Source organism: Mustela erminea, chromosome 3 (assembly GCF_009829155.1).
Source record: "Mustela erminea isolate mMusErm1 chromosome 3, mMusErm1.Pri, whole genome shotgun sequence".
Classification (NCBI taxonomy): domain Eukaryota; kingdom Metazoa; phylum Chordata; class Mammalia; order Carnivora; family Mustelidae; genus Mustela; species Mustela erminea.
Window position 1 is genome coordinate 35,824,826 of NC_045616.1, and position 18,251 is coordinate 35,843,076.

General features: G+C 42.0%; 1 protein-coding gene across 2 annotated transcripts in view; it reads left to right on the forward strand.

Moving 5' to 3' along the window:
• EFNA5 (ephrin A5) overlaps positions 1-11,548 on the forward strand; it is a 278,238-nt gene extending 266,690 nt beyond the window's left edge. The window contains exons 3-5 of one of the 2 annotated variants that reach the window (XM_032335599.1): positions 1,236-1,301; positions 1,708-1,788; positions 6,988-11,548. In XM_032335599.1, the coding sequence (XP_032191490.1) occupies positions 1,236-1,301; positions 1,708-1,788; positions 6,988-7,109 (269 nt within the window). In that variant the 3' untranslated portion in view covers positions 7,110-11,548. The remainder of the gene's footprint in view (positions 1-1,235; positions 1,302-1,707; positions 1,789-6,987) is intronic. The other variant, XM_032335600.1, reaches the window with a different exon arrangement.
• Positions 11,549-18,251: the final 6,703 nt, after the last annotated feature.

An 18,251-nucleotide genomic window follows, 5' to 3' on the forward strand; every position in this document is an offset into this window, starting at 1 on the left:
TGATATCTTTTAGGCTGTGAATGTGTAAGTTTCCCAGCACTGGGATCGTGGAGTTTCCGGAGGAGATTCATGTAAAATTAGTTTGAAGTTTGCATCTCCAATCCCCTCACCTAAGAAATAAGCATTTTTATTGTCTGGGCTCCCATGAGGACTAATAAAAGATAAAAATAAAGGAGAGAGAAAGCGCACCAAACAGGGGTCCTGTCTTGGTCACTGAGGGACTCATCAAACTCCCTGTAAGCCATGTGAGTTTTCATTGTTGTCATCTGCATTTTCTGAAGAAACCACTTGAAGCAAACACAGGGGGACGAAAGTATGCAGCACTCCTTTATCATTTTTGCCATTTCTAGAAAGTGTGAGTAAATGGATGAGATCATTAAGGGTCGTACCGCCCTCCGAAATCCCTTTGACGTTAGGCTGTGTGTACTGAGGGGAGATAATCTTTCCAGCACAGAGAAAGTTTACAGTCTTATTATCTTGAAGAGAAGAAAAGTTTCTTCCTCAAATGAATTATAACTTGAAACATGTTGTCATGTTTTGGTAAGCCTACTTTATTACTTCCATCCTTCTCTGTGGCAAATTTTTAAAAATAAATGTACCATTGCACCATAGTGCTTTCTCAATAGCATATTGTACTTATAATAGCATGATGGAAGTTGCTGGGCTCGGTTTAGTCATATAGAATGCAGAGCCAAGTTCTGAGTAAAACCTCTAATTGAATTACCTGCAAAGCACTGACAGACTTTCAGGACAGACAAAGCTTTGCTTTCCCCAGCAAAAATAGGTCATGTTTAAGTTGGCCTTGTAACTATTTGTTACTGGTTTTTGCCAGCACTTTCACCTTGGGCCCCTTTTCCTGTAGGAGATGGGGAGTAGCGAGCTCTCTGACAGCCGGAGGGCTCAAGCATTATCTTCTTATTTTCGAGAAAATTGATAACAGATCAAGTTGAATGGAAGAGCCTTTGAAATAAAAATCCCAAGTATTTTTCTGTAGATTATACCAACATTCTTGCGTGAGGTTTTACTGCATTGAAAAGAAAAGCCGGGGATAGGAAAGGAGCCGGTTCTAGCAGTGTCTGTCAATCTGAAGGGTGCTTTTGTTTTAACCTCTGGGAAAAATTAAGAGTATGCTGCTGTTGTTCAGCAAAGAATGTCTTGTAGAACATTTGCATTTGAAAATGAAGAATAATCTGCCGTTGCTCTCTCCTTTCTCTCTCTTTTTGTCTCCTCCACAGCCTCTGCAATCCCAGATAATGGCAGAAGGTCCTGTCTAAAGCTCAAAGTCTTTGTGAGACCAACAAGTAAGTTGACTAGAATGAGCTTCAGAGGGTGGCTTCACTGCGCATGCTTGATCGTGTGGTCTGGTTCACCGCGGTACAACTTTTTTTACTGTTAAATCCTGTGTGGTACCTGTTTTGTATATCAGCATCCGTGTTTTCGTTTTCATCATGTTTTTTCTCATCATTCTTCATGATGCTTTTATTTTGAAGTACACAGCAGTTGCTAACTTGTTGTTTCTTAGACTGTTGTACGTGCACAGCAAATGGGAACAATATTGGCATTTAGATACATGCCATTGATTGTAAAACAATCTCCACATAAATTAAAGGAGACAATAGAGAGAAAGAAAAAAAAAAAAAGAAAGAAATGGGAGTTTAAGGGTGTCTTCACTAACATATTTGGCTGTTATCTCTATTTTTGTTATAGATAGCTGTATGAAAACTATAGGTGTTCATGATCGTGTTTTCGATGTTAACGACAAAGTAGAAAATTCATTAGAACCAGCAGGTTAGTATGCTTAGAGACTCTCTTTTAACAAATGCATCTCTCTCTGGTGCTTCCGTACTTTTTTTCCTTTCTTCTTCTCCGCATGTTTGCATGTTAGAGTTGCTCTGCTTTTGCTCATTGCTAGCGACGCTAATCTTACTTATATTCTCCCTCATTCCTCCAGTATCTTTGTCTAATGCATGTTAGATAAAATATGATCTTTCTTTTTTGGACATGGGTTTGATAGAATGCAGTATCCTAATATAGAAGCCCCATCAGAATGCTAAATCTCACTACTTTTTACCATATCCTCTGAGCATGCTGGTGGATCACTGTGAATATTAACGGATCTGTTTTCATAGAAGACAGGAAAAAAAATCCTACTGTATATGCTTAAAAACTTTTTATATTATGTCCAAATCTGTGGATAAAAGTAAGACTGTTGCCCCAAACGGCAGCTAATTCAACATATTTAATTTTCTCTGGCAGTTTACATGCATCACTGAACTGATCTAAAGACCTTTATTACAGTTCAGATATTACTTGTGCTATTGATATCAATAGCAGTTGGTCTGGAGAAGTACAGTCGTGTCGCCTGACACCACAGGTTCACACACTTGTTACTCCCGCAAATGGATCAGTAGTCTGTCCAGCCGAATGTGATCCTTGACTGCTGAGGCAAAAAAAAAAAAGTATTGAGGAGAATTTTTTTTTTCCTACTGCTACGTCCCACACACCCAGAATTTCCTGTCATTGAAGAAACAGAAAACCGACACAAGCACTTGTCGAAACATTTACACTGTAGTGTACTGTGGGTGAAGTGGTCCGCTATGCTATCCATTTGGATATAAATTCAACAAGACTGATTTTGAGGAATAGGAGTTCTCTGTCCACTGTGCACTGAGGACTGTGGACCTTGATGCCCCTGTCTACCTACCTTCCTCTGGTTTCCTCTCTTGCCCTACCTGCTTGAGATCTTACTGGTTCCCTTATCCAATTCCCGCTACCATCTCAAAGCTTAATGCATTGAATTAAAATGATTTCTTCTTCACAGAAAGATGTGACCCCCTCCCCCCACCTTATGCGAACAGAGACTTTTTAAAAATCTATTTGTAGCAGCACTTCTCTTTTTTGTGGCCCTAGAAATTAAAGGGTTGTGAAGTCCACTTTATCTTTTGAGTATTGTTACTAGGACACAGTCAGTGAGCCTTAGGGAAACTTCCCCTGAGTAAATGCGGTGCCTCAGGACATACAATAGCTTTCGCACTGTAACTGACAGGAAGAGTTAGGTTTTTTCCCCCCAAGCATTCTTGTTTTTCTAAGGCAGGCATCTTACCCCAGCACAAATGGTAAGTGTGTATGATAAAGCTCTGAGAGGCCCTCTTGGCTCCCTAGGGATCAGTTAGCTGCTTTAGAAAGTTGCAAGGAATGAGTGCTGACCTGGAGATACTTTCATGGAGTCCTGAAAATCTGGAAGCATTCCTGAGGCTCTTCAAGATACCAGACTCCTCCCAAATTTGAGGACTTGACCCATGCTAGGATCTTTGAGTTAGATGGGCTCTCTTCTAAGGACCACAGAGTCTGCACTCTCCCCTTGATAACTGAGACTTGCCCAGGCCTCTTCAGTAGTAGAGATTGATCCAGGTTTAATATTCAAAATTTTCAACCCCCATTCCAACGTGAATAGAAGAGGAGGATTCTCTTACCAACAGTAGACAGGCAGATCTTCATAAAGCAAACCTCACTCTATGGGAAAGGTTAATAAGTCGTGTGTAGAATGCCAGACAGAGTTAGGCATGTTATAAATGTAAGTTATCCTGAATTACCATTTTTTAATGCAAGTTGTGGTAGAATGTAGGCATATCTTTCCAATAATCTTTTCTCCAGGTACATTCCATTGCCTATCAAGCAAACAAGAGGCTGTTTAGAAACAACAAAATGCATGTTTTTCTTGGTCATCAAGAGATACACTTAGGACTATTCTGACATTAGGAAAATTTACCTTTGAATTCAATTAATGATAAAATGCAAGATACTAAGATACATTCATAAATGCGAGCATAGGTCACGGTCTTTGGGGGAAATGGGCTCTTTTTCCCTGAGCATTTAAAGTCCTTGATGGCTCCCAAATTGATGCACACAGAACTGACAGAAGTTTGCGGCAGTCTGACAGAATGTGGTGTGTGTGTGCTGGGGAGTGGAAATGCCGGTGCACATCTGGAGGCGTACAGCCTCCTCCCGTCAGTCAAGAGTGTATTTAAGGGCTTTCTTGTGAGCATCTTCACTTAAAAAGTAAGACAGGGTTGAGCTAGGAATGCAATAATAAATTTGAGTACTTTGTCTTATTCCTCACAAAATCCAGTCCGACATGCGGCTTTACACCACTGTGGTGGACGGTGGAGTACAGAGCTAGACTTTATGAATCCGGAAAGCCTGAAAGGATTCCACTGCATGTTCTCGGCAATGTGTACTAACTCACCTGTCTTTGGAATGTATTTGTCTTTTTTGTTTGCTTGCACACTCTGCCTGCCAGTTTCCTATCATCAGGGATACAGGATGATCTTAGGGCGGACATATGCCACATAACATGTTCCAAAATATCGCTAGTGTTCTCTCAGTTAACCATAGAAACCCTCAGACTGTGGAATCCTGGAGGCAGGAGGCAAGACTCGATTTGGTTTCTGAGGAGGAACATCTTCTTCCTTCAAGCCACATTTACCATCAGGAGTCTAAGGAAGTCTCTGATGGTTAGATGTCCTTTCCACTGGAACAGAATTTGCTTATGAATTCTTCCTTAGAATTCTGAAATTGCTCAGATTTACCCAGTGACAGCCAGTTTCTCATTTTGCTTCTCAGGGGCTGTAGAATCTTCCAACATTGAGGCCCTATTAGAATCACAGGATGCTTGGTAGAATCCTGAGCCAGGACCACCGTGTTACAGAGAGCAGTGAAGAACTGTGTGGTCCTAGTAGGACAGATCTCCCCCTTTGAGGGTAAAATGATATTTACGGGTTGGTTGCTTAGAAAAGGGTTACTTCCCAAAATCATCCATGATTACAAGACTGAAAAGGACATGTAACCTCATGCTTCACTTGTATGAAAAACAAGAGCTTTCCTCCTTTCAGTGTCCCCCAAGGTCACTGACCCTGTCTTGTGCTGCCAGGAGCAATGGTTGGCCCTTGCTGAGCATCCTGGAAGGACAGAGAGGGCAGCTCTCCTCCAGTTCACCTGAGTACCTATTGATGACTAGAGTACCTTTTATCAGTACACGTCTAGACTTTACAAGGAAGAGGGTTGGGTAATTTGGCAGTAAAAATAAGACGGAGAAGAACCCAAGAGCTGGTGTAATTTCAGGTGTATAAATATAAATGGTATTTCAAAATGAAATCTGTAAGCCTCAGGGTTTATGGTTTTTACAAATTAAACCCGAAGTGCTCTAATATCCTGATTGACAACGTATCGATGCTCTTAAGGTGATTAGGATTTTAATTTCAGGGCTATTCAGGGCATTTATGTCTAATTCCTGTTAACTACAGATGTATTACATTTGCCAGGCTGAAGAAGAACAGAGGGAAGCGTCCACAAGTAGTTGGCACCATGGTGGGGGGGAGGAGGGGCTTTATAGTTTCTCCTCTGCATCGGTTTAACTTTGCATTCTTGCTTCCTAACCTTCTCTAGTTTTTTAAGACAACTGCCACCCTACGCAGGTTAGCTCAGGTCCAGGGGAGGAGAGCAAATCTGACACAGGAAGGCAGCAGCTTCTACGTGAGGATGGGCTCAAATGATAAGAGCCCTCCAGGGCAGAAGCCTTAACATAGAGCAGTAGATCGCTCAGCTCGTGTTGGGAACAGAGGTCAAGAACAGAAACAGCCTACCTGCGCATATTGGAAGTAGGGGCCAGCCCCTGTGCCTGAAAAGTGGTCAATTGCAGACAAAGAATAGGGAGTGTGACGATACGTAGTGAAAAAGAAAGCGTCCTTATTGTGACGTTTGGTGTGAAGATATAAATGAGTTTGAACCCAACGGTCCGTGAAGGGGTTCTCAGTGGGTCATGCAGGGAGACTTAGGGATTATCCTTTGAGGTCCACAAAACTGAGGAACATCACGAGTCCCCCTTGTCTCCACTCTCTGATGGGACGTTTAGTGAATACAAGATGACAGTCTCCAAGCTTCTACAGGAAGGTCTCCTGATCTACCACCAAGCCCCACTCCTGGGCCCCAAGAATACATAGTTCAGAGAACATGTAGTCGGAAAGGACAAGTTAAGCCAGGAGGAAGGAAGAAGACAGGCAACGCTCGAGCAAAGCCTGGCTGGTAGGCAAGCCTCTCATCTATCTTGGGGTACTAATTGCTGCGGAGTTCCTGTTTCCAAGTTAAGCCTGTTAATCATGCAGATCAGGAAGGCTATCCAGAGTCAGAGGCAGCCTGGTAGAACACTTTATAGCTAAATAAAAGAAGCTTACCTCACTTAATCCATTTATTTAGAGGAAAATTTGCATCCGTGCCGATAATTTATGTGCCAAGCTTCAGCCTGAGAAAAGTAACAAGAGTCAAGTTCAAGTAATTTAATCCTGGAGATACAGGGTTTGTAATGGACATAGCACCATCATTGATTCCCAATTGTAGGCAAACTAGTAGGTCTAGCGGGCATTACATATAGTTAATTGAAAATGCGGTTCTGGCAAATAAATAAATAATAAGTAATGCAGTTTTGGCATTTAATTTTTCTTCCTTGAGAATTCTTGTAGGTAACCAACCACATAGCATTCAATACTAATCCTATGAAATAGGAGAAAAGGGGAACCACTGATCAACCACTAACATGCCAATGTAACTAAACCCCCCACCCCCACCCCACGTCACTTGCTTCTCCATGGCATCCTGGGTTGACAAGAGACATTCAGCTATCTCAGCTTCGTGCAAGGTGTGTTTGCTAGCAAACCAAAGTAGTTCACATACCAAAGGCTACGGTATGTGTACAATTTTTTCCTCTCAGTTTTTAAAGAACGTAATAATATTGCCGAAAAAGTCCAATTTTCTCTGCTTCTCCTTTGTTTGCTGTAAATAATGAGTGATTATGCAGACATGAAAGTCAATGGTGGCACAAGGTTCATTACCCTACTTTGCAGAGGGTGGCGAGGTCTGTTAACAGCAGGCTGCTGCAAGAGAGTTATTAAGGATGTGAAATCTCATTGGAATGTGTGCTTTCTATTTGAACAGATGACACCGTACATGAGTCAGCCGAGCCATCCCGCGGTGAGAACGCAGCACAAACACCAAGGATACCCAGCCGCCTTTTGGCAATCCTACTGTTCCTCCTGGCGATGCTTTTGACGTTATAGCACAGTCTCCTCCCGTCACCTGTCACAGAAAAGCATTAGGGTCTTGGAACACCAGAGATCCACCTAACTGCTCATCCTAAGAAGGGACTTGTTATTGGTTTTTTTGGCAGATGTCAGATTTTTGTTTTCTTTCTTTCAGCCTGAATTCTAAGCAACAACTCCGGGCCAGGAGGGGCTAAAGTAGTTGCTGCTCCCCTGCCCTGCCCCCAACCCCCAGCCTTTGCCCTTGACTTCTCTCATCCCTTCCAAATTAAATGGACTCCAGATGAAAATGCCAAATTGTCATAGTGACACCAGTGGTCGTCAGCGCCTGTGCATTCTCCTCTAAGAGCCCACCTCCGTTAGCGTACTGTGACAGCGGTATACGGACAAGGAAGAATAGCGGCAGATGCGGCTAGTGATGGCAATGCCCGGGAGGGTTTTACTCTCCCATCCAATATTTATGCCTTCTCGTTCAGGACTGTAAGATGATCGTGCAGGGCATCGTGTCGCCATGTCAAGTCCAGAGGGGAGGTATTAAGAACAGATATAATATTATACCCTTTCCTCTAGGAGTATATAAATGAACAGGCTTCTGAAAGGTTGAGACACTGGTTTTTTGTTTTGTTTTGGTTTTGGTTTTTGGGGTTATTTTTTACAATGACTGTCTTAAAGCACTCTTGACAGCAAAACTTGTGCTCCACGAAAGAAGCCTTTTTTTTCCCCCTAGAAAACAGGTCGGGTGCGGGAATGCTAGCTAGCACAGAGCAAGGGTGAAAAGAGAGAAAACTAGGTTTGGTGGGGGTGTGTACGTGTGAGTGCCTCTAATTTTTTTGGTGACTGGGCAATGCACACCAGGTTTTTTTTTTTTTTTTTCCCTTGGAATACAGATCACCATGGTGCTACAGTTTTTTGTTTTTTTTTTAAAGAAACTCAAAGAGGCATTTTTATGAATAAAGTGACCTTCCCCAAGGCTGACAAGCCAGGGTTGATGAGTGTATAATGGAATAGCTTTGGATACTCCTCTGGGGGACAATATGTACCAAGGAAAGGAGGTCAGCGGCCAGAGGAGATGTGATTTGGCTTTGCTGGAGCGCCAATGTGCTGTGGCCTTTCCCCGACTCCCACCCTAGTACCCATGTTTTGCTCCACACTCCACAACTGCAGGGGCTCGACACACACCCCTGTCACCAGGAGAGTCAGTCAGCACTACTTGGGAGGGCTAAAGGGAAATTTGGAATAAAAATTCCAAAGTTTGGAATAAAAAATTCAAGTGTTGATTTTATATTCTTTCCCTTTCTGACACAGCCTGAAGCATAGGGGGAACATGTGTTTATCTGTGGGAGATAAACAAGATGGAGTCCCAAAGACTTTAACAAAATATTTTTTTAAAAAATCCACTAGAATAGAAAATACATTATTTAGATATACTTTATGCTGAGAGTGAGTATATATGCTTGTCCTATTTAAACTTGTGAGAAAAAAAGTGGTATCCCTTGATACATTTAGAAATATAGGGGGCTATCTTGTTTCATTGTGGGGGGTGGGGCAGAAGGAGAAAACGCAAGATGACCCTGTTTGAGGAGTCTTAGCATGGCCAACAAGGGCCATTTCCAGTTGATTACAGGAAGAACAAGCCTTGGGGGTTACTACTGGTGAGGCTGTCACAAACTTTGAACTCCAAAAGCCTAGACAGGGAAAAGTCAGACCAACGGAAAAGAAATCTAGCCTTTTTACTAGTGCACGACATGTCAACAGAAGCCATGCCTTTCAGAACAGAACGAAAAATAAATCTAATGATTATGTAATATATGAAAAAATTGGAAGCATTCCGGCAAAATTAGTCTTTTTAAAAATAGACATATTTGTTGGGGTTTTTTTAATTTTTTGTTTTTTTTTAATGTCTATATGAAAAAAGAGAGGGGTCGTATTCTGGCCAGACTTCATGAGTGGGAATTTGCTACAAATTGTGACTAGTTCTGAATTAGAAAAATGTGTGAATGAAAGGCCGCTGTAAAGGGACTTGCACCCTGGAGAGTTGTACACATGTTGAAATGTAATCTGGGCTTACCTGATCCATTTGGAATGGATGTTACTGCCGGGTCTCTTCACACTTGGAACCATGGGAGTGGGGTTGCCAGCCTCCCAGACACAATCAGTGCTGCTCCCCCAGACATCAGGAACTTCTCTGGAGTGGCAGAGTCTTGTCACAGAAGGCAGCCACCATTTCACTGAAACAAAAGTTCACAGCATTGGATTCTTTTTTCCTTTAACTCTTTATATGCTCAGTACTCTCAGTAATATCCAGTAATACTTCGTTTTATTAATAGTTACAGGTTTGTTGGTCCGGTGGGATTTGAGTGGGGGGGGGGAAGATACCTGCTAAAATGGATCAATAGTCAGAACCAAAATAATACTGCATGTTCTATAACCACAAGGAAATCAAATGATCCTGTAATGATTCCAGTTAGTCATAACTACATTAGCAGTGCTAATTTCATTTTAGAAATGGTGACTTCTGTGGTTTTGCTAGCATTTGTCTCTAACAAATGATAAAATAATTACTCATGGCCCTCTCTGCCACTGTCTTTCATTTTTCACAGTGAAATTAGACCCCTTTACTTCATTATGCCACTACAAATTAAGTTTAAAAAAAAAAAAAAAAAAAAAAAGCAAGACTATCCACACCAGTAGACAGTGTGCTTCTCTACCTTTAAGTGATGTAATTGTAGGTAACGCGTGCCACGGAGTTTCCAAGAAAATGATGGGTATCAGACAGTTTTCATCTTGTCCAGAAATTGCTGGTGGCCTTGTTATGGTGGTGTTACAACCCTCTAGGGGCTTCGGAGGATGTCGACGCAATTTTGTAGCAGCTTTTAATTTAAAAACAACAACTCAAAAGTCTGAAGGGTGGCCTGAGCTGCCTCTCAGCCCCAGTAAGTCAAACCCCAGCAACCTTTGCCCCTGGTTGCCAAGGGCTTTGCAACATGAAGCAGGGAAATAAGGATCTGTCTGTTTAGTGGATACCGTGTATCCTTTAATAGACCAGGTAACAGTTCGTGTTAGTTTAGACTATTGTTTTGTACTGTACTTTCTTGGGTGGCAGAGGAAAGAAAAGTAAAACATTAAAAAAAAAAAAAAAACACAAAACTGCGTTCTTTAAATTCTGTATTATTAGCGACCTCTGTTGTATATAGTGTTTGATAATAAAGTATTAATTTGATTCTTATGTCTTTTGTAAGTGAGAACAATAGTCTTTCAGGATACAAAACATGCATTGAGGCTTTGAAACATCCACTGTATATGTAGCTGAGAAGAGTCACAAGTGGCTGAGGCAGTGCTCCACACAGGACTCATGTGCGGTCATCGCCCTCCCAGTCGTTAGGACTCCACCATCTTGGGACCAGGAACAACATGAATTTTTGATCCATATTTTATCCTCAGTGTTTTCAAGGTCTGATGTTGGGAACCCTGTGGTGTTTTTTTTTTTCCTCCCCTGGCATGTTGGTTTAAAAAGGGTTAGGGAATTTGGTAACAGAGTTCTGTACTTTGTTTTGGTTTTCTGTCTGTGGTGGTTTTCATAGACCGTTTCATTTTTCCTCAGGAAGAGATGCCAGTATCACGCGTGGCCCAAGCATGGGAAAGGTTTCAAGCCTGGCCATTTAGGAAGGTTAAGTGGGGGCAGTTCCCCTCTGCCATTGTGAAAGGAAGAGTTGCACAGTACCTGTGGATTTTCAGGGACTTTGTTTTCCTCTGGTGCCTTAGCAACGGCAGCAGCCATTTTTAGGAGTTTACCCCTAATTAATTAAACCATTTAAACTCCCCTCCATTCATTGCTTTCAGAGCTCTGGTCAGTCATTTTTCTTTTGAAAACCACCTCCACCAAGACCCCCGTTTGCCTACCGCCACCCCCCCCCTTATTATGTTTACTGGGTTTTTTGTTTTTTGTTTTTTTGTCTTTTTGCCTTCCTCCCATGTTTTATTTTCCCTCAGAACCGTGAATGGGCAGGTCTGTCTCTGGTTTGGCAACACTGAGTTTTTCCCATGCATTTGCCCAAGAGCTGCTTGGATGTGAGATAAATCTCCCTACAGTGGGCTTGCTCCCATTGTCTGTACAGAGTAATAGATGCTGGCATGTTGGAGGTTACCCATGAGTCAAAATTCACTTTCCATGCTTACTCTTGACACCCCCATTGCAGCCACTCATTGTTGTGTGCGTCTGGGTGTGAAGTCCAGCTCCGTGTGGTCTTGTGCTTGTACTGCCCTGCTTTGCAGTTCCTTTGCACTTACTCATCGAGTGCTGTTTTGAAATGCTGACATTATATAAACGTTAAGAAAAAAAAAATGTAAAAAAAAAAAAAAGAACCCACACACAAACCAACCCATACAATCTGTATTTGTATATACACGTGTCCGTACAAGTATACCTAAATAAAAATTAAAGATTTTCATCATTTTAATTGGAGCCCTCCTTCTACTTCTTTGTTCCTTGAATGACGCCTTTATTTTAGGGGCTACTTACACTCTGTTGATTTTTCCAAATCTGTGGATAGAGAAGATAATATGATATGTACAAGAGAAGGCCTGAAACAAGCTCCAAGAATGCAGGATTAGAAAATGGCCCAGTATCTAGGCACATTCCAGTTACTCTGATGAGAAAATAGTGAGATTCAAGCCTTGTCTTTGTATTTGAGCCTTAAAATGGGCATTATGGCATCCTAAAACCACTTAAATCCAAGAACTATGTACAAAACCATGTTTTTACTTTGTGTAGTTTTTCACCCCATCAAGACAAAGACAAAATAAGCATTTTCCAAGAAACCTCGCATACTTCAGAGAGAAATAATGACCATAATGACAATCACTTCAGTACAACACTGAAGGTCAGTGCTCACTCTCAAGGAAGACTTAACAGTGTGTAACCTTGGGCAAGTCACACAGTATCTTTGGGACTCCATTTCCCTATCGCTAAATTCAAGCGATTTTGGTTTTCTGAATATTGCCCTTGCTGAGCACCACAAAGCCCATTTGGCATCTGAGTCATGTGAGTTTTTGTCTTTGATGATGACATTACTCTAAGCACAATTTGAAAATCTCATCTGCAAAAGGGAAAAGCATCAAATATCTGACATAATAGACACCTAATGCATTTCAAGACGTGGCTTTAATTATACCATGTTAACATTAAACTCATTGAAAGCTTTTTATTATACTTAATTATTTGACAGGGCACTAAACACTAATTATAACTTACTGTAACCCTTTTTTGCTAATGAAGAGTGACAGCTTTACCGAATGAGGAACAACTCATATTCCAAAAAAAAAGAGAAAGAAAGAAAGAAAAAAAAAAAGGGTGTGCTGGACTACCTTTGTGCTATTTTCAAACCAGAACAGCATTACGTGTCATTACCATCTTCACCTTCATCATCAAAAGCATTTAAGTGATCACAACATTGTGCTCAGTGCTGTGCAGAATGAAGTTAATGTTTACAATTCGTACTTTCAAAGTTTATAAAAAGCAGACATTATGTGTAAGCATAACATAGTGCTATTTATAGAGGAAATCTAAAATTCAAACATTTATATTATGCATAAGTAGGGGATTGGGATTTTAAGATTAAGAAGCTTAGAGTGAAAGCAAATCATCTTTACAAATAGTCAAAATGGGGTTAGGAGCTTCTTACGGAACAGGAAACTTGGTGAGTTAAAAACTACTGTGGTGAAGAACACAGTAAGTTTTCATGGTAGCTAACAGGTAACTGTGGAAATGAGAAAACACAAGACAACAAGTGTCACTGAAGCAAATTATGAAGATACTAGTACAGGGAAATCACCCTAGTGCCCTAAAGGAGAAGGGGAAGTGATGAAAAGATGAGAATTTCGGATTCTGCCTTAACACTCAAGCTGCTCTCCTGAACTCGAGACTGTATCTACACCAGACTGAGATGTCTAGGACCTCAGCGAAAGGGTAGGCTACAGAATACTCCGATTAGAGGAAAGAGAGAAAGTATAGAATATGCAACATTGGGGACTAATACAACTTCAAAGTGACACTGAATCCCTGAATTAGAGGCCACTTCCCAACAGACAGTACTGCGCATTCCAACAGGAAAGCAGGCTGGACCAGAGGTGGGACTATGAGCAGTGTTGCAGGAACCACACCTTGTTTGGCAACAAAGTATTTAGAATACTTAAGTCATCAGAGGTGCTATATTAAAAAAAAAATTATAGGGTGAATTTGAGTGAATGAAATCTATTTGTATTTAAATCTCTTATCTCAGTGATAATTATTAGAATCAGCTCTCTTACTGTGGGAATGTATAAAATCTAGGTGTCATAAAAATTTTCAAGGTGATTCTGACGGATTGTTCACTGATTGTTCTACTTTCTTAGGAATTGTTGGCAAAACATTTTCTTAGCGATCGTTTGCAAAACCTACTTCCATATTCTGATAACAGAAGCATTCTTCAGGGGGCACCTGGGTGGCTCAGTCCTTAAGTGTCCTGGGATGAGCCCTGCCTCTTGTCTCAGGCTCCCTCCTCAGCGGGAAGCCTGCTTCTACCTCTCCAACTCCCCCTGCTTGTGTTCCTACTCTGCCTCTCTCTCTCTGCCAAAGAAATAAATAAAATCTTAAAAAAAAAAAAAAAAAGAAAGAAAGAAAAACAAGAAAAAAGAAAGCATTGGCAAAAATGTTGTGAAACATTATGATTTTTACACAGTCCTTCTGGAAAACAAGTGCTTTAGAAAATGATTATAAATAATTAATCAGGCCAACATCCTCCATCAGTTTTTAGTTTGACACATTCTGCTATGTTATGTCCAATCATTCATTGGTTAAATACATATGTGTGCCTTTTTTATTCTTTTAATATTTTTTTTTAAGTAAGCTCCACACCCAATGTAGGTCTCGAACTCACAATCCTAAGATCAAGAATCCTATGTTCTACCAAATGAGGCCACCCAAGCGCCCCTCTGTGTGACTACTAAAATGGAGTTGTGACTGCAGATAGACCCTGTGGGCAGGAAATTTGCAAAAACTATTTTTTTATCCAGATGATAAATGAATGCGCAAGCGTAAAAAAAGAAAGAGATACAGGGAGAGAAAGTAGGAAGGGGAGAGAAGGAAGGAAGGTAAGGGAAAAAGGGCAGGGAAGGAAGGAAGGCAGGGAGGAAGGAAGAAAAAGGCAGAGAATCACACTGACCGCGGAATTGGTGAAAGGCATCACCCAGGGTTCCTTTGCTTTGAGGGAAGGGTGGTTAACCAAACTACTCTTTTAAAAAGGGGGGTGGGAAATAGCATCTGAGCAAACAAAGGGGGCCTGCAAATTCTACTTCTAAGCAAGTCCTCTTCCTTCCTCTCCTTCCCAAAAAGAACATAGCTTCTAAGCCTTTCTCACATATAATTTCTGGAACCACCTCTTAGAAGTAAGTGGAAGAGGAGAAGGGCCTAAAGGCCTCCCGTTCAGTACATCCGGGGGCAACAACTCTTTTGACAATTGCCATCAAAGACTATCACACTCTCCTCCCAAGGACCTCCGTACATGCTGAGAATAAAACACAATTTCACTACTTTTTATTAAAACCCATCCCCAGCTCCATTCCAAGTGTCCCGTGAGTTCTGCCATCTTCCGCCCAGCAATGGTATTAGTGAGAGCCCATCTCGAGGCAAAGTCAACAGGACCGTGCACCCACCTCCTTTCAGTTCCTCTTCTGGTGGTCTGCTTTTCGGCTCAGTTTAATTCCTAACAGTGGGGTTTTCTGCAACATTAAAGAAACCTTTCAAGCAACACAACCTATAACATAACACCCTGGGGATGAGGATGCCAGCACCAGAGCTGGAGTAGGGACATGGGATGACTTGAGAGTTTGGGGTCCAAGTACTATCCCACTGATGCTCTCAATCAGAGTTAATCCACAAGACTCCAATCTAGCAGGTGTCTCTCTGAGTCAATGACATGTTTTGAAATATGCTGGATTTTTTTTTAAGATTTTATTTATTTATTTGACAGACAGAGATCACAAGTAGGCAGAGGGCAGGCAGAGGGGTTGGGGGGGAAGGAGGCTCCCTGCAGAGCAGAGAGCTCGATGCGGGACTCGATCCCAGGACCCTGAGATCATGACCTGAGCCGAAGGCAGAGGCTTAACCCACTGAGTCACCCAGGTGCCCTGAAATATCCTGGATTTTAGACATGATTATTCAAGCAAGAACTTCATGTCACTTGGTAACACATGGATGCTTGTCAATCTTGACAAGACACAAAGAGAAGGGCCAAAACAAAACAAAATCTCTTAGAGTTATTACAATGGGAAAATAGAACAAAATATTTCTGCCTGCTGTTTGGTTCAGAAGTACCAGGTGTTCCTATAAACGGCACAGAACATTTGAGATGGAGATAGCCAACATCACTTTCTTTCCTTCATAGCCATCAAACAAGACGCTAAAATGAGAAAGAACATGTCTCTTCCTACACCCATCCTAGAAAATGCATTTCATCAACACCCGAGTCCCCTTTCCTTTTCGTGTTCAAAGCTTGTTCTTTTGGACCAAGAAATAAACAAAGAAAAAACCGATTTGTGTAGCACAGAATGTGGAACTTGTAACTCCTCTGAAAAGCGTGCTTTGCTTTACCAGATCTGGACACGTTTTCTGCAGTAGACAGAACAAGAAGATCTGTGTCTTTTTTTATTTTTTCCTAAAGACAGTGTGCCGGCCAGAAAGCTAACTCCATTTATTTCTCCTGCAGGGAGCCAGTGTGTTCCTTCTCCTGGAAGATGCAGGTACTTAAAATAGTAATAGGCTTTGTGGTTTATTGAGAGTATTTCATACCAAGACCTCAAAGGCCTAAAGAATAAAACATAAACTAATGGCTCTTTCCAACAAGCTTGGGAAGAATTAAATGGAAAGGAGGATTGTCACCATTCTTCCCCGGAGAAACAGAGAAGAAAGCAACTTAAGGCAGGTAGCCCAGGGAAAGAACTGTAGTCAAGTTGATCCCAGATTTGGACAGAGGCCTCCAGTCTGTTCCTCTCCATTCCTAAGAACGTGATTAAGAGCTCCAGCTGCAGGAAAACAAATGATGAATTTATCCCCTTCTTAAGTTTCAGATGCAACACCAGCTGGGAGAGGGGCACTGGGCTATTTCCCCAATTTTTGTCTGTGTGTCATTGTTTTTATTATAAAATGTAACTTTAATTCTGTAGTTTCTCAGGGTGCCCCAGTTTCTGTGCATACACAAACACACCTAAAAACTCAGGCAGAATTTAAGAGAAGAACACTTTGTATTGCGAGTTCTCTCAGTTTTCCCTGCCCCCCCCCACACACACTCACACTCTTAAACACGCTTTGTAACGTGATGTATTCACAGCACTTTTTTTCTTGGCATTGCCTATGCTCAGCAGTGTGATACTTGAAAGGACACTGAAGGTCACTTCAGATACATTTAAACATCAGTCTGATTAATTTCTAAAGCCATAGGGCAGAAATGCGGTAGTGAATAGAAATCCAGCTAAGGGACAGCCAGCCAGGCCCTGTGGTGTTCACAGATGTGACTACAGTGTTGACAATTTCCTAGAGCCCCATCTGTCAACAAAAAACTGTCTACACTGGTGGGCAGCAACACTCAGCATTCTGAATCCTTAGTGTCTCTTCCTCGACTCAGTTGACTTCCCCTCCCACAGAGTTCCCCAATATTTGAGAACCGGGAAGAGCCTGGTTACACTAGTGTTTGGGTCCCAACCTTTCCTGATCAATACAGATGGCTAAGTGTGAGTGCGCAGTCTCTGAGCCCTAGAGCACATGGATCTGTACCTTCCAAGGGCTGGCCAGCCTGGGTACAAGGAACCACAGAGATGACAAAAATTCATGTTAGTTTGGAACTTCCTTAAATCCCGTCTGAAGGTCTACCTTAGGCTGGCCCCTGGTGCAAATTACAACCCCTCCATTTACTTCTACTTCAGATTTTGAGGTTACCACAAATCAGAGTGCCCTGCATTCTGTGTGGGTCCTGCCCTTCTCTAGTCCCTGTCAGTATTCAACAAAGCAAGTTAATCTCCCTGGTAAGTGACAGCGCTGCCCCTTGTAAGTGGCATGGAATCAATTTTTTAACTTGATTTGAGAAATGAGGAGAGTATCAGGAATTCAGTACTAGCTAGTGGATTCATTAGCAAGCTGAATCAGTTTCAGCTGGAATCCGTTTGGCGGTCCTCATCTCTTAGTTCTGCTTTTTTTCTCCTCCTCGTATCATGGATCCTGCCCACAAGACTTATTATCTACTCTGTCTAGGGAGGACACCAACCTCCTTTGCTAAGGTGTTCACAGCAGGCTCACACAGCACACTGCTCTGGCCTAAACTCCGACAGCTCCACAAAGAGGAGGAAACATGGGTGAGCGCTGTATCTCCAGAGAAACTGACCACAACTGTCCCAAACCCTGGAAGGAAGCTAACAGGGCAGCGGATAAAGAAGCAAAAGGAATTGTTATCAGGCTACCCAGTTACAACATGCAACAGGTATGTACTGTCCTTCAGAAGCCCCTCCAAGTACTAAAGAGTTCTCCTCTCGAGCAATGTGTAAAGAACCAAGAACCTACGTCCGAAGAACTGACATTTGCTTTTTTGGTGGGAGATGTGTAAAAGGGACAACTGGTTTTCCAATCACTACAATATTTCCTCCGCTTCTAAGTCTATTCTCTGCCCTGATCAGGTTTATGGATACACAGGCAGGAACAACTGAATGATGACTATGTGATCAGAGAAACGCCCAGGCAGGAAGAGGCTCTTGTTCACTATCATCCTGTACTTGGTGCTGCATGTCTGCACTTCCTACTGGCGCTACAGAATCTTGGTGCTATTGTCATGCGGAAACAATCCTACTGGGAAATCTACAGAGGGACTGAAACACTCCTGCACTATGCCTGCAATCCCTAGGAGAGGGACCGGACAGATTTCTCCTTCCCTACCCTAGATGCTCAACATCTGTGATGTCTGTCCATGACCTTGAGGAACTCACAGTTTAGTGAAAAAAGAGTTTATATATATTTTTAAAAAGATTTTATTTATTGACAGACAGAGATCACAAGTAGGCAGAGAGGCAGGCAGAGAGATGGGGGGAGGAAGCAGGCTCCCTGCTGAGCAGAAAGCTCAATGCGGGGCTCTATCCTAGGAC